The 15,171-nt window shown below is 38.7% G+C and overlaps 1 protein-coding gene across 1 annotated transcript; it reads left to right on the top strand.

The window, feature by feature from the left end:
• The first annotated feature begins 1,149 nt into the window (after positions 1-1,149).
• Positions 1,150-14,958, top strand: LOC121323804 (rho GTPase-activating protein 24-like). Its single transcript, XM_041265022.1, has 7 exons — positions 1,150-2,789; positions 4,196-4,403; positions 7,597-7,729; positions 8,197-8,270; positions 8,906-9,027; positions 10,693-11,725; positions 13,974-14,958. Exons 1-7 carry the CDS (start codon positions 2,693-2,695, stop codon positions 14,209-14,211), a joined length of 1,905 nt encoding a protein of 634 aa, XP_041120956.1. The 5' UTR covers positions 1,150-2,692; the 3' UTR covers positions 14,212-14,958.
• Positions 14,959-15,171: the final 213 nt, after the last annotated feature.

Genomic DNA, 15,171 nt, shown 5'->3' with positions numbered 1-15,171 from the left:
TTCTGTAGATCAGCTCTTTCCCTGGTTAAGCTCATTCCCTAGTTCACCTCATTCCCTAGTTTAGCTCATTCTCTATTTCAGCTCTTTCCCTGGTTCAGCTCATTCTGTAGATCAGCTCATTCTAGTTTGCTCTGTACTTGTTATAAAGTGGCTAGACTGACACATAATTACCATGACTACCAATTTATTTATTTTTTTTATTATTTTGCAATTAAGAAATATTAACACTGGGGCTAGATAGTTGGTGATACAATGTACAAAAAAATGAAAACATATCTGAAAACAAACAGAATGGACTGTTAAAGGGCACCTTCAAATCCATCTACCGAATGAGAATATATGAGTGCCCCGCTGATCCAAACTGACCAATAGAGTCATTACAGAAATATCGAATGAAATGTCAGAAGAATCCACCAGCTTTCTACAGTATCTTTATCCATGAATCAGACAAGATCCATCCAATGTGCAGGATAAAAATCAAATCAGTAAAATGAGGGCAACATGTTTTATTGCTGTAGGTTTTGCTTCACAAATCGTTCAATTAGGTCCATGACTGGCCATCGATGTGAAAGTAGGGTTAAATGTTACTGGACTGTCAACGTAGATAAAATAAATAAATAAATAAATAAAGAAGAAGAAGAAGAAGAAGAAGAAGAAGAAGAAGAAGAAGAAGAAGAATGACTTGCACAATCTTTTTTTTCAATTTTGTTCTCGATGTATTCCAACAAAAGTATACAGTTTTAAAAATGCTGTTTTGTAGGCTCATTTTAGAGAAGCTCATAGGCAACATTATTATAATAGAGGACTATATTTTGTAGAACGCTCATTTTAGAGTGCATATGCGGAAGGATACATACAAAAACACAAAATAAATAAATGTAAAATAAATGAAAAATTGTATTAATTGTGCTATAAAATTGATGTATAAAAGCAATCAGACCCTTACATATAATTCACCTTCAAACCAAATTTAGTACCATTAACTTTTAGGATCAAAAGTTAAGTAGAAGTAGTTGGTAATTTACAGTGCAGTCTCTTTGTTAATGATTAGTCATAAAGACCTGTTTACAGAGTGAGCAGGCTTATTCCAGCCTGGCCACAGTCCAGGTAGCAGCATGCAACATTTTCGGGGAGGGGGAGGAGCAGGAGGGAGACGATATGAGGGAAGGTCCTTGCTACTCTCACTCAATATTTCCACTGTAACTTCTTGTACTGATTAGGTCATGATGAGAGAACAGATTAAACGTGCCACAGCCATTGAGAATGGAGCGATAGATGTACATTCCTGAGGGGAGAGGAGATCAGACAGACTGAGCGGATAAAAGGAGAAGAGGGCTTGTTGTTGAATAATAACGGACAGTTAGTGCAAGCAAGTAATTTTGGAATGTCACCTGAAAAGACTGGGAAGATTATTCAGTATGAAGATATTCAAGATACAGACTGATGTTAAAAGCCATAACTTGTCAGACAATATCCACCCGGGGACTGTCTGAGTCACTAGTTCTTTAACAGTCAAAACTCAGAAGAGACAGAGGGAGACAACAGCATGAGCAAGGAGTTCCTGAAAACTGAAACTGCTTACCATCCATCAGAGCTCTGTCTCAACAGCAACAATAAGTAAGGATTATCAGCAGAAAGTGAAAAGCTGCTGTTCACTCTTTACAACATCTCAGTTTGAGCAAGTGTTTTAGAGAAAGTTTAGGGGGAGAAGACCAGAAACTAAAGCAATGTTTTTATGTTAGCCCTGAATCCAGGATAATTGGAAGAGATCCTATACACGGTTCTTGCTTTGAATTGGGTAAAACTTCATACTTTTTAATGGACAGTTAAACCAGTAAGCCAGTAACTTTTACTGTGTTTTATTACACGTTATCAAAACAGCAGCTGGATCTTCAATTTGAGCCTGGGACTGTATTGAAGCTTTCAATAAAATCCAGTTTAAAAAGTAGGCTAGTTATTTTATTGAACAGGTGATCATATTTCAGGTTTGAATAATTAAAAGGGGCATTTGAATCTATAAAGTCTGTTAGAATTGAAAACTAATAAGCTGCTTTAAGAGGATTGGATATTTACAATTCTTTCCAGAACATTTTATTCCAAGACCTGTTTTTGCTTCAACGCCCCTGTTCAAGACCTATTTGACCTTCCTGCCTTCATTAACTTTGTGTGTGCTTCAGTGAGTGTGCGGTCAACCTTTCAGACATTGGCAGCCCCTAATCAGGAGACTAATTCAATTGACTGGAACTAAAAGTAACAGCTTTGTCTTCTCTTGGAAGTCAGACCTCTGAGACTAAGCCCTGCAAATTCAATATCTGACTTGAGTTTAAGTTGGGAAATTGTAAACTGCTTGCATCTTATCAGCAGTTAAGTGGTTAACTACGAGGACAACAAAGTCAAGTTAAGGGTTAATCTTTTTTCATGTACTTGAAGTACCGAATTGGAATTAACTAGAAACTCTAGCAAGTCAAAAATAAGACTTCCCGTGATGTGACTTTACAGGCTTCCTTTTAAATTAAAAATAAATAAATACTGGTATATATTATTTAGCATTTTAAGATGTGCATCTGAGAGAAACCGACAGTCTCGACTCAAAAGTGGGAATTAAAATAGAAGCACGTCTAAGGAGTCTCGTCTCTGTTGAGCGTGGAGTTGCACTGAAAGTCCATGTCTGGCTTTGCTTCATTCTGAAGACATGCCAGAAAATAAACACTCTTCAGTCGTCAGAAACAGTGGCTCTCTCTCCAGCACAGCCTACCGGAGGATTAAGAGGTGCCTGAGCTTTAAGAGACGTGAGTAACATGAACACATCCCTGTATAGCTCTGTTATATTGGCAAATGGGTCTGACTCTGCTTTGGGCTTCAGGAACTCTATTTTATGCTCAATTAACCTGAAGCAATGGTATACCAAATCATTGGGCCTGATATATAGCTTTTACTTCATAATGAAACAATTAATAAACAACTAAGACTACTAGTTTAGAATCAATAAAATGTGTAATTTTTATAACACCAGGTTCGCTATGTAAGATCTTTTGTTTTTAAATCATTCTAGTATGTACATGTTCAAATACATTGGTCTATTTAATTGATCACTTGTAAATATAAAAAGATGGACAGCATGTGCAATCAAGGCAATTCCATTTTGTTGCATGGATCAACTGTAAATATTTGTTTTATGAATCCGTGATGGAGGTTCAGTCAAGGACATCTAGTTTTGCATAAAAAGCTTATTTATTCTATATCAAGTTGTGGCAAAGCTAGCCATTCCTGTGCTGGCCTTGATGAACCCAGATACACCTCCATCTTGGTCCTGAACTTGTAATGGCTTCACTGGAATCGATTATTCATGGAGTGCAATGGTCCTCCAGGGCTGGAATTGCACATCCTTGCTGTAGACTCTGTAATAAAGTCAGCAAAGAGGACTGTTCTCATTTATCCATATATATTACATTGACTAGATCAGCTACGGTGTCATTAAATAAATAACAGTCAGTGCCATCTTGGAAAAACCGAAGTGACACACAAATAGACATTAAAACTTGTAGATCCGCGCCAGTCATTGTACAACTCGCAAAACGTAAGATCACTGGGTGATATAAAAAAAAACAAAAACAGAAGTTTGTCATTATTAACATATGAGTATATGTGTACGCCACTCATTAATGGGTTCTTAATTTAGGTTGTAAATGATACAATTTTAAATTAACCAATGTTGTTATTTTTGAAATGTAACTTTGAGGTCAGATTAATCATTACCCCGACTCTACAATACACACAATGAGTCATCATAGATAGAAGCAAATGGAAGCACCAAAAGAGACTACCTTAACATATAAGCCCTGCAGCGGACACCTGCCTGCCTTCATAAGGGAACAGCCTGTCTCCAGAGAGGGGTTCACATGATGGCATGAATGCTCTCCCCCACAGTTCAAAGTGTCATACTGACTCCGTAGCCCTGTACAGACTGCACTTAGAGCACTGTGTCCAATTCTGGTCACCACAGTACCACAGAGACATTGTGGCCCTGGAGATAGTCCAACAAAGAGCAACCAGACTAATCCCAGGACTTAAAGGAATGAGCTGTGAACAAAAAAGAATGTTCTTATGTTCTTGCGTATAAACCCAAACACTGACTCTGTAATCACATATACATCCACATAGTGATTGCTACCCTGTATAAACACGTGTCTCCCAGGTGTTTTTGGGCAGAGGCTGGAGGATACAGTTCAGTATGAGCGACGGTACGGAGAGCAGCTGGCGCCCCTGATCGTGGAGCAGTGTGCTAAATTCATCCGGAGCCAGGGGCTGCTGGAGGTGGGGCTCTTCCGGCTGCCAGGGCAGGCCACCCTCGTCAAGGAGCTGCGCGATGCTTTCGATGCGGGGGAGAAACCCTCCTTTGACAGGTACCTATCTGTTCTACACCATCGTGCACATTTTGCATTGTTATTTTGTTCCAACAAAACCTCTCATGTGAAACTAGTATAGCCACCAGCTGCGCAAGAACAATGTGTTACCAAAGTATTCTATGTTTGTGGATAAACTGGTAGACAAAGAACTGAAGTGCATGTGTCCAATATCAGTCTCAAAGAAGTATGTAAGGTATTAGAGCAAGAACCTGTAAACTGCTTTAAAAAAACTTCCAGCGCACTGGAGTCTTCAAATAAATCCCCATGGTTTTTAAAAAGTATGATTTATTAAATGCATGCACTGATAGCTTTATCTGGTATGTATTGTATGCAAAGGTGTCACATGTACTTTCTTCAGCTTTCAATAGATGGCAGCATCAGACAACATAGCAAGACAAGGCGAAGTTACTGATGGGTAGTTTTATTAACCGTTTTTTTTTTCATAACCAGTAACTATTATTGACGTTAGCCGCAAACACCTGTTCACACTTCTTCACAATATGATTACATAATAAAACAAGTTAGCCAGTAACCTACATGCCCCCATTCACATATGTATGTGCTAATGGACTGACAGGCATTAAAAAATCCTTTACAAGTTGGATATATTCTCTAGACAGCGTCTCTGCTATGTACTGCTCACTGGGATTATGCATCCTCAATAAATTAATAAAAAAATGAATATAATAAAAAATACAATATAAAGATTACCAATGAGTACAATTAGGAGTAAGGAACTAACGTAAGAGAGAAATACAAATAATACTAACATATTCAAGCACAAAGCGATACCTATACAATCTCCAAATAGTTTGGCATTGTACTGTATGAGGCTAAAGAACAGTGAAACAAACCAAAGTGCTCCTGGGAAATAATTTCTTACTGCTCCTCCAATAGAACACATCCACACAAGGGCTCCACATGCAGTGTGATGCAATGTCCTCTCCTTTTATAACAGTACTGCACAACTTAGATCAACTATGCGTAGCTGGTGGCGTCAAACAGTTGATCTTTAACAAGTTATCTTAAGCACCAGTTTTTAGATAGATAACTTTAGACAAAACCGTTTTGTAGTTTAGCAAAGAGTAATAAAAAATGAAACCATTTGTTAATATGTTAGTAGGGCAGAAGTTAAACAATGACTTGAATTCTCACTGGCACTGAAATGCCCCTAAATTTCAATATCCATAGATTTAATTGTATACTGTAGTTAGGTTCAGCTATATAAAAAACCTGCATAATTTTGCACGGTGAAGCATAGGCAAGCATTGCAAAGCCCTGGGATGTATGGTAGCATAAAACACATACAAATCAGGATAAACTGTGGCAAATACATAGTTTAACCATAAAAAAACAGGGGGAAACTGAAAAAACTGCAGAGCAGATTTTCCATTCAGATTTTATAAGAGCTAGTTAAGTTAAAGATGTTTTAGTTTCAATTATTTGTTCACGACAACAGTATTTGCAACTTTACCTTAAAAGTCTGTCAAAATTAAAACATTTTAAAATATATTCATAGATTGAAAATCATTATACAGTAACTAAGGTGTACTAAAGTCAATAGCCAGAAAAAAAAGGTAATTATTTCCAACATCTGTTGAAAAAGAATGTTTTGGCAACATAGCAGGTGATGGTCAAGACAAAGGAGTTGGATTCAAGTTTGAAAAAAAGCACTCATAGCAAACTACAACAAAGAAAATGGCTACAGAACAGTATCAAAGGAATATGGAATTCCTAAATCCACAATCAGAGCAATAATCAAGAAATACCATAGAAAGAAGTGGGCATCCAAAGACAATTACAGGTACAGCAGGTAGGAGAATCTTCCGAGCAGCTAAAACAAATCGAAGATTAACAGACAAGTTCTTAAAAAAAAAAAAGATTTAGACGCATCAGGCATAATAGTGCATGAAAGAACTGTACAAAGGCACCTGAACACAGAAGAGTTGTATGCATGTAGACCTCGCTGCAAACCACTTAAAACATAGAACATAACATTTCCTAAAATAAACCGTCTTAAATAAGCCAAGAAATATGAACAGGAATCTGAAGGATTTTTCAATAGATTATCTGCTCCAATGAGTACAAAACAAACCTTTTCCCCCAAAAAGGAGCAGAGTGTTTGGAGAAAAAAGGGAAAAGCCTTCAATGAAGAACACCTTGTACCTGCAATTAAACATGGAGGTGGCTGGATCATGATATGGGGGGTATTTTAGCAGTTCAGACAGGAGACATTCATATGATTGAAGATCAAATGAATACAGCCATGTAAAAAAACATTCTAGTTTTGTAGTACAATGATACCATCTGTTCATAGGCTGATTGGCATTTATATTCTAACACGACAACGACCCAAACCATACAGCTAAGTCAACTCTGGAATTCTTGAAGAAAACGAAGATATACAATAAGTTCTGGAATGACCTTTGCAATCACCAGATCTCAACCCAATAGAAATGATCTGAAATAAAGTTGTAGCCAAGTATAGTGTATCCAATCTGAGCTGAAGGAAATATGCAAGACAGAATGGGTCCAGATTTCACCAACAAGATGTAACGTACTAGGTAAGAATTATCAAAAACATCTGAAAGCCAAAATAAAAGCGGCGAAAGAAGGACACACTATATACTAAAGCAGGGGTGCCAATACTTTTGTCATGAACAAATATTTGAAATTGTTTAAGTGATTTTTTTTAAGATTGTTGTTAAACTACCAGAACTGCCAATAGTTTTCTCTGAGACTGTATGTGTGTTCTAGCCTCTGATTGAGCTGAAGAAGGCTGGATCTTGGGAATTTGATGAAACTTTGCAAAAACATTTTCTTTCTACAATAAAATTAATGTAGGTTAAGCTGACCTACTGTTTTAAGGTACTGACATTAGCTGAGCTTTTAAAAGTGAATGCAGCGGCCCAATAGACAAGAACCACAACTGCATGCTAAATTCATCACCACAAATTAAAATGAAAATAGCAGTAGCACATTGATGCTACAGAACTCCAATTGAAGTCATATGTTGAGGAAAACCAACAAACCCATAGTTTGCATTTGTGCATGCTTGGGATAATTCTGGTTGTATCCCTCAGTTGATATCACATCTCCTGAGCATACTAATATTGACTTATGAAGTTCTACTTTGTTTCCTATTAGTGTCTATTTAATAAAGGCTCCCCTTGTTCCTTTGTGTTTTCAGCAGCACTGATGTGCACACTGTGGCTTCTCTTCTGAAGCTCTACCTGCGAGAGCTGCCGGAGCCACTCATCCCCTTCTCCAAATACGAGGACTTCCTCCTGTGTGCAAAGCTGCTGGCTGGGGGCAAGGAGCAGGTACCACCTGGTAGAAACTGTGGCAATAGTAACAATGAAAAGATGAAGAAGAATGAAGTCATAGTGTGAAGCTCCCAGTGGAGACTTCATGGTTGCTTAATGATTCAGTCTGTAATTGACATTTACTTATCTCCTTCGAAATAGTTTCTAGTGATTTTGTTGTATTTTGTGAGAAATAGAAATACAGTAATATATACTATGAATAAAGTTTAGTTAGGGGAGGTCTAAAAGGGCATGACATTTAGCAAAGGTGCAAACCCCAACAATAATAACCCCTGTTTATTAAAATATACTCATAATATAATATCCTATTATATTATATTATATTATATTATACACAAGTCTGTTCAACTTAATGATGCTTTAGTTCAGTCAATGGTGATGTACTTAAGTCTCAATACCCATATCAAACAAAATTATTCCCTTCCCATAATCCACAGTGTCTGATTATTTTAATTTCTTTAAAGGGGCTGGTGGAACTCAAGACTCTCTTGCAGCACCTTCCGAATGCAAACTTCTGCCTCCTACATTATATCTGCAGGTCAGTGGGCTCTATTAGCTGGATTCCTAACACCTAGACCAGCAACACAGAGGAATAACATGTATACCAAATCGAGAGTCTTATAGCGAGGGTAATCAGGCTTTTTATTAACATACAGAAAAAATTATACAGAGAAATTCACTACCACTAGAGTTTATGATTTAGCCCTAATACAGAGTAACAGATCATGTAAAATACTTGGGTATTATCTCTGGACAATTCATGATGTCACACATGTAACCCTCACCTCACACATTCCTTGACAAGCCCCCTCTCCTTATCTCCCTTTTCTCCAACACAGACTCTCAATATGTCTCGGCCTATCTTAACTTGGCAGCATTCAGCAACTCCTCTCTTAACAAAGAAAAGTTGATAAATCTTGTACAATTTACTGTCAATATGATCTGACAGTGAATTAACTGAATTTGTGAATTTTCAAACCATAACAAAAATAAGGGATCAATGTGTTTTTTTTTTTTGTTTTGTTTTTAAAGGTACACTAATGTAATGGGAAGTTAAAGTCGCATGGTCTTCCTATATAACAAATCCACATGGACTTCCTATATAAAGAATTCACATGGTCTTCCTATATAAAGCACACAGCATTTGAATCTCTTGCTTCTTTCTTGTTTTAGGTTGTTAGATGAAGTTCAGTTCTACTCCCACCTAAACAAAATGAGTGCCCAAAACCTGGCTACAGTTTTCGGACCAAACATTCTGCGCCCCAAGGCCGAGGACCCTGAAACAATGATAGGAGGTACAGAACGAGAGGATTTATCTCTGAATCTCACATGATGTGTTGTATTTTTAATATTTATCAAGTTGAGACAGCAATTAATGTACTGAATCCAATTCTCACCACAGCACTAGAGGGTCATCATGGTCCTGGAGAGAGTCCAACGAAGAGCAACCAGACTAATCCCAGGGTGTATTGACTGAGCTGTGGAGAAAGGCTGAATAACTGAATGTATTTAGTCTGGAACAAAATATAATCAGGGGGGCATAATTGAAGTCTTTAAAAATCTTAAAAGGAATGGACAATGATAGGATTTCCATGCAGTTTAGAAACTTCAAATCCCCTCTCCATTGTGGTCAAAATGTGACGTAGCAGCACTTACCACGCATGTTCCTCACGCTACGGGAAGTGCATAGCCAAAATGTATGGGTAAAAAAGGAGAGTAAAGCTGTGCAAAATAACAAAAAACAGTTTTTGCATGGAAGAGTGTCTGAAAGCTGTGCCTTATGTTCACGAGACTTCAGCAACGAAGATCCCATTTGTGATGTAATCTTGTGCAACTGTTATGTACTATAATAACTAAAGGCCATATCAAGCAATTTTTTATTATCTGCTGGAAGTAGCCCTGGCAAGCTTCCTTGACCAAATCGGAAACAATAAGCATACAGTACGAGGGGTTTAGAGACTGCTTCATTCAGGATTTTTTTTTTTTATCTGACATTTATTTGACATTTCAAATTATTGCAATCTGACTCATAAAATACTGAATCTTCTACATATTTAAAAAATGTAGCCCATTGCAAAAAATACATAAATACATACATAAATAACGAAGCCCTTTCCAAAGCACAGAAAGATTTTTTTTTTATTTCTTTGTGTTTTGTCATTGAATATCTGATTGCTTTAAGCCTCATCTTTGCTGTCCCTTAGCAATACGATACAATTAATGTTACACTAGCATTAATTTACATCGATCACACCAAGGCAACAAAAGTTACGTTTGTGCCCCAAAATGTATTAAATTAGCATAGTTGGGAATTCATGCCAGTGGTCTCCTGTATTATTGCTGCGGCGTAACAACAGTATCAGGCTTGAGTGACCATCTATAGAGCTGAAGTAAAATCTCTTAAACAAAAGTCATTGAGCAAGATTCATTTTAGATGAAGGAAAACATGAAAAAGAAAAAAAGTTGCTTCCACAAACTTGTTCAAAGACAAATGCAGTGCTTAACATTAGCTTGTTGCAAGACTTACAGAACGAAATTCCAGAAAGTTACAAAAAGAAAAAAGGTTTGACCTTATTTAACATGAGCCATGACTCATGCCTCGCTTACTCTGGTTAATTCTCTTCCTGTTCAAAATGGTAGCATTGTCTAAATATAAAACAGAAAAGTTAAATACATTATAACCTCTATCGTTTCAACCTGGCACAGTTACATAGAACAGGATCCAGACCCTAATTACACAGTGTGTTCAACACTGATTTCCAGGCAGTGGGGCCCAGTGACTTTGCAGCTGAAATTCCATGTCCAGTCCCTCCTTAAAAAGCCTGTTGCTTTGTGTGCTGCAGGCGGGGCTTCCTCTGACTAACCTTATGGGACACCGAGGCCTTGTTACCACCTCCAGATTAGCCATTGAGCTTGCACATTGCCTTTTAACTGGGTCTCTGTATGTTGGTCTTCCACAGGGACGGCTCTGGTGCAACAGCTGATGTCAGTGCTGATCAGTGAACACAGAACGCTGTTTATCAGAGAGACCAGCAGAGGTGCCCCTAATGCTGACAGCAGCCCAGCGGGACAGCGGTGCCGAGCCAGGATCCAAAAGGAAGACCCGACAGCTCCTCCTCGCGTCCTCGATGGCTCCCAAGGCTGTGAAATTGAGAACGGCCTACTAAATGTTAACGGAATCTGGGCACGACAGCTTTCATTGCCTTTCACAGCCAGGAAGGGATCGTCCAGAAATTTAAAACAGGAAGACCGGCCAGCCAGCTTACAGTCCTGCATACCTTCTACGGGCCACAGATGCCAATCAAAGATGGAAAACAGGGGGAATGAAGACCCCTCCCCTGGTGGTGTCAGTGATCATTTGTATGACAGTTATTGCCCAGGGTTGGCATGTGCAGTTGGCCAATTCTTGGAAACTGAAACAGGGATTGAAACAGGAGCTTCTTCCATTCCTGCTACAACAAGCTGTACCACAGCTGCCCAGAATGGGCCTATTCCAACAATCACACAAAGCAGCTGGGTTGATGACTGCCATGAAGACACTGACAGCTCAGCAGAGCGGAGGCTGAGCGATCCCCATGAAAGCACATTTTCTGTATACGACAATATTGACATTGCACCGTTACCAACTCCTCCCTCCCCACCACCACCAATATCTAACCTGGAGGACATGACCAGTGTGGGCAGCATCTCCTGGTCCAGCTCCTCCTGCGAGATCCTCCTGGAGGAGACTTCAGAGGCTTCCCGCTGTTCTTCTTCCAGGACTGCGGGAGGGGGTTCCATGGAGCCCAATCTCTCCTCCTCCCTATCACTCCGACCCTCCTCAGCACTCACTGACAATCTAGGGGCAGGAGTTGTGAGCAGTGGGAGCAGTGAAGTATGTTTGGCCATGCAGGACAATAACCCTGGCAATTCGCCGGCCACACATTGCCTGCTAGCTGGCCTCAAGCAGCAGATGGCCAGACAGAAGGCTGAGTATGAAGCTAAAATCAAAAGGTAAGAGTTTCTTGAACACTACCTTTAGCTAAAGAATCATCCAAGGTAAGTTAAATTGAAAAACATTGTAGGCAATGCTTTCCTCATCACACATTGCTGATAGTTCATGGTTGCATGTTTGAAGTTATTTGCAGTACATCTTATATGTCACCAATCATAGTACAGTCAAAAAGATTGTGGGACACTTCCCTTAATAACACTTCTCACAGTAAAAGATTAGCAAAGTGTAATAAAACACAGTGAAAGCCTGGTAAAGCACTGGCGAGCATTGTAATGCCAGGACAGGTATGGTAAAGCACAGGTAAGCATTGTAAAGCCAGGGCAGATATGGTAAAGCACAGGTAAGCATTGTAAAGCCAGGACAGGTATGGTATAGCACAGGTAAGCATTGTAAAGCCAGGACAAGTATGGTAAAGCACAGGTAAGCATTGTAAAGCCAGGACAGGTGTGGTAAAACATAGGTAAGCATTGTAAAGCCAGGGCAGGTATGGTAAAGCACAGGTAAGCATTGTAAAGCCAGGGCAGGTGAGGTAAAGCATTATAAAAACATGGCAAACCAAGGCAAAGTAAGTTAAGTGAATAGTGTAACCATGGGGAAAGTGTGAAGAAATTACTGTGGTAAAAATGTACAAGGGTGCCAGGACAGTTTTTAAATGAATCTGGATGGACTTTCCCAACTAATCCCTTAAGGACATCTACTATCATTCCACAGTCTATCAGATTGTCTTGTCCATCGTGATTGAAACTGACTCAAAAGGATGATGCAGTTTGTATACATTACAGAAAACACATCCTGCAATAACCAGTCTTGCGTGTCAACAGTCTATATATAAAAAAGAGTCCAATGCATGTCCAGTGCAAAGCATTTTTAATTATTTGTCCAATCCTTGCATTGTCTATTTGTCTTTTACTCAATCAAAACATGCTAGTTTGAAGAGGCACAACTAAAAGTTCCTAGTTAAAGCTAGCAATGGAATTAGTAGACAGTATTTCTTTAAATGAATAAGCATGTAAGTCCTTATCCTAATGCTTATTAAATGGGCAAAATACAGTGCGTCTCGCTTGAAGAGTATCTGATATGGAATATTGTTTATAGCTTCCCTTCTAACGTCTGTATTTGAGATGGAAGGGAGTGATGTAAATAATTCCAGTGGACACATAACAGGAGTAGCTCTATGCATGCTTCTGCTTTCAGCAATGCTGTATTTATAGCAGCAGCTGTTGTGTGGGAATGAGTTCTGTGACACTTAGAAACAGGCTTACCCTGCAATACAAAAAGCACCAATCAAATTGACTGGATCAAAAATGACCTCATTGGTGAGTATACAGTACTAGATCTAAAGTTTAACATTACTTATTATATTTTGGATTATACACCTCACATAATTGGCTCAAGTCAGGTAGTTGCTTTATTAACATTGGGACATGATAAATTAACAAATGTCAGTACTTCAGTGTGTACTAAAAATATTCTACTAGAGGCACTGCCAAAGATGTTGGTTACACAAAGAGCCATGTGTCAGCAGTATTACCTCTTACAAAAAAACATGTAAAGTTTACAAGAAGCATGTGCTGTCTGTACTGTTATATTTTTAAACATATTGCCGACTCTTGTCATTTTTAGTCACACATCGTGGGTCATAAATCAGCCGGGGCGATACACTTCTCAACGTTTACTCAGGAGTGATCACCAGGTGAAAAAAAAAAAACATCTCAGGAAAGCAGCGTATCCAGATCATGCTCCCTTCTGCCACAGTGCTGGGTTTCTGTTCCCACAATACACCACCCATTTCAATCAGAGCACCAGCATTGTGGCATGAACTGGATACACTGCAATGTTTAGAAGAAAAAGATTTCTCCTGTCAAACGTTCCCGAGTAAAGTTGAAAATAAGAAATTCCCAGTTGATTTACCTTTGATGTGTGACTAGAACGATAAGGGTTATGTTGCTGTGATACGGTCAACGCAGGATACAGCAAAGGGGGGTTTGCAACACTTCAGTTAGGAAATGCTTTTTGTTAACTTTTGATTTAAAACAGTTCCCTAGTTTATATACCTATGATGTGTGAATAAACCAAAATAATCTAAACTAACTGTGAATATGTTGAAAAAGAATTGCTGCAATATGGACGACAGCCAATACAGCAAAGGAAAGTATTATGTGTCTTGTAAACACTGCATGGTGTTCTGTAGCACTTTGAGACCAATGGCTTCCAGAGTGAGTTGTACATTTGTAATGTAATTGACAGTGTGGAGCAGCGCAATGAGGAGCTGGAGCTGGAGGTGAAGAACCTGCATTTGAACCTGGAGCAGCAGAGGAAGTGGTACAACATTGTGGAGATTAAAATGAGGAACGCAGAGCGGGCGAAAGCAGACGCTGAGAAACGCAATGCCATGCTGCAGCGAGAGATGGAGGAATTCTTCAACACCTTTGGGGATCTCACCAGTGAAGGGAAGAAGACTGAAAGAATTGTTCAGAGCTTTTGAAAACAAACAGACAATCCTTCACGGTCTCCAAAAGGTTTTTTTTTTTTTTTTTTTAAATGATTTTATACTTGATCTCAGCCCATAATCTTGCTAACCTGTAGCTCAAGACCTCATCACCAGAACACCCAGGCTACACAAGGAGGGCTAATGAAATACAGAACAAAGCTTTTTATGGAACTGCTTTCTCCATGCAGAAAGGTGCAACACCTAGAATGCCTAAAATAGCAGAATTAAAATGCACATGGCAATTTATCTCACAGCTGAGTGCTTGATGACATGTAATCACTAAAACCTTGGTAAATAAGGTGACTGCAATGTAATGGGTTTTGGTTAAATATTTTACATATTAATAATAAAAAAATATATAGAATTAGAATCTGGTTTGCTCTGGCTCATTACTTCCATAAACTGTGTGTAATCTCTGGTATTCCCATAGTACTGGATATTTTACATATAATTCAAGAATGCTTGTGTATATAACCAAAAGTGTAGCGTACAAATCCAAGGGGGTTTATGACGAGGTTGTATAATCATGCACTGGTGAGACCGGAATTCTGGTCACCACAGGACCAAAGGGACATTGTGGCTCTGGACAGTCTCACGAAGAACAAGCAGGCACATCCCAGGGCTGAAAGGAATGTGCTATGAATATAGGCTATACAGTACACCCTTGCTATGACATTATTATAACGAACCTAGTCCCTGGACCCCAAGTAAAAAAAAAGAAAAAAGAAAAAACTCAACTGTTGTGTCTTAATAAAAAGCATGTGCTGTGCAACTGCCTCGAAACGAAAATCATTTTATGTTGCAACAAAGCTGGAAACTGTATTGATCGTTTGAAAAAAAGAGTAACGCAGGCATATCTCTCATGAATATAAGGTGTTAAAAAGTGTTTTTTGGCTTGTTCAGCAACCAAGTGAAAAAGCAAAATTTATTTAAAAAAAAACCTGAAGATTTGAT

Source organism: Polyodon spathula, chromosome 12, assembly GCF_017654505.1.
Source record: "Polyodon spathula isolate WHYD16114869_AA chromosome 12, ASM1765450v1, whole genome shotgun sequence".
In the NCBI taxonomy this organism is placed as follows: domain Eukaryota; kingdom Metazoa; phylum Chordata; class Actinopteri; order Acipenseriformes; family Polyodontidae; genus Polyodon; species Polyodon spathula.
The sequence above is the reverse complement of the archived record's forward strand: the minus strand, read 5'-3'. Positions and strand labels throughout refer to the sequence as shown.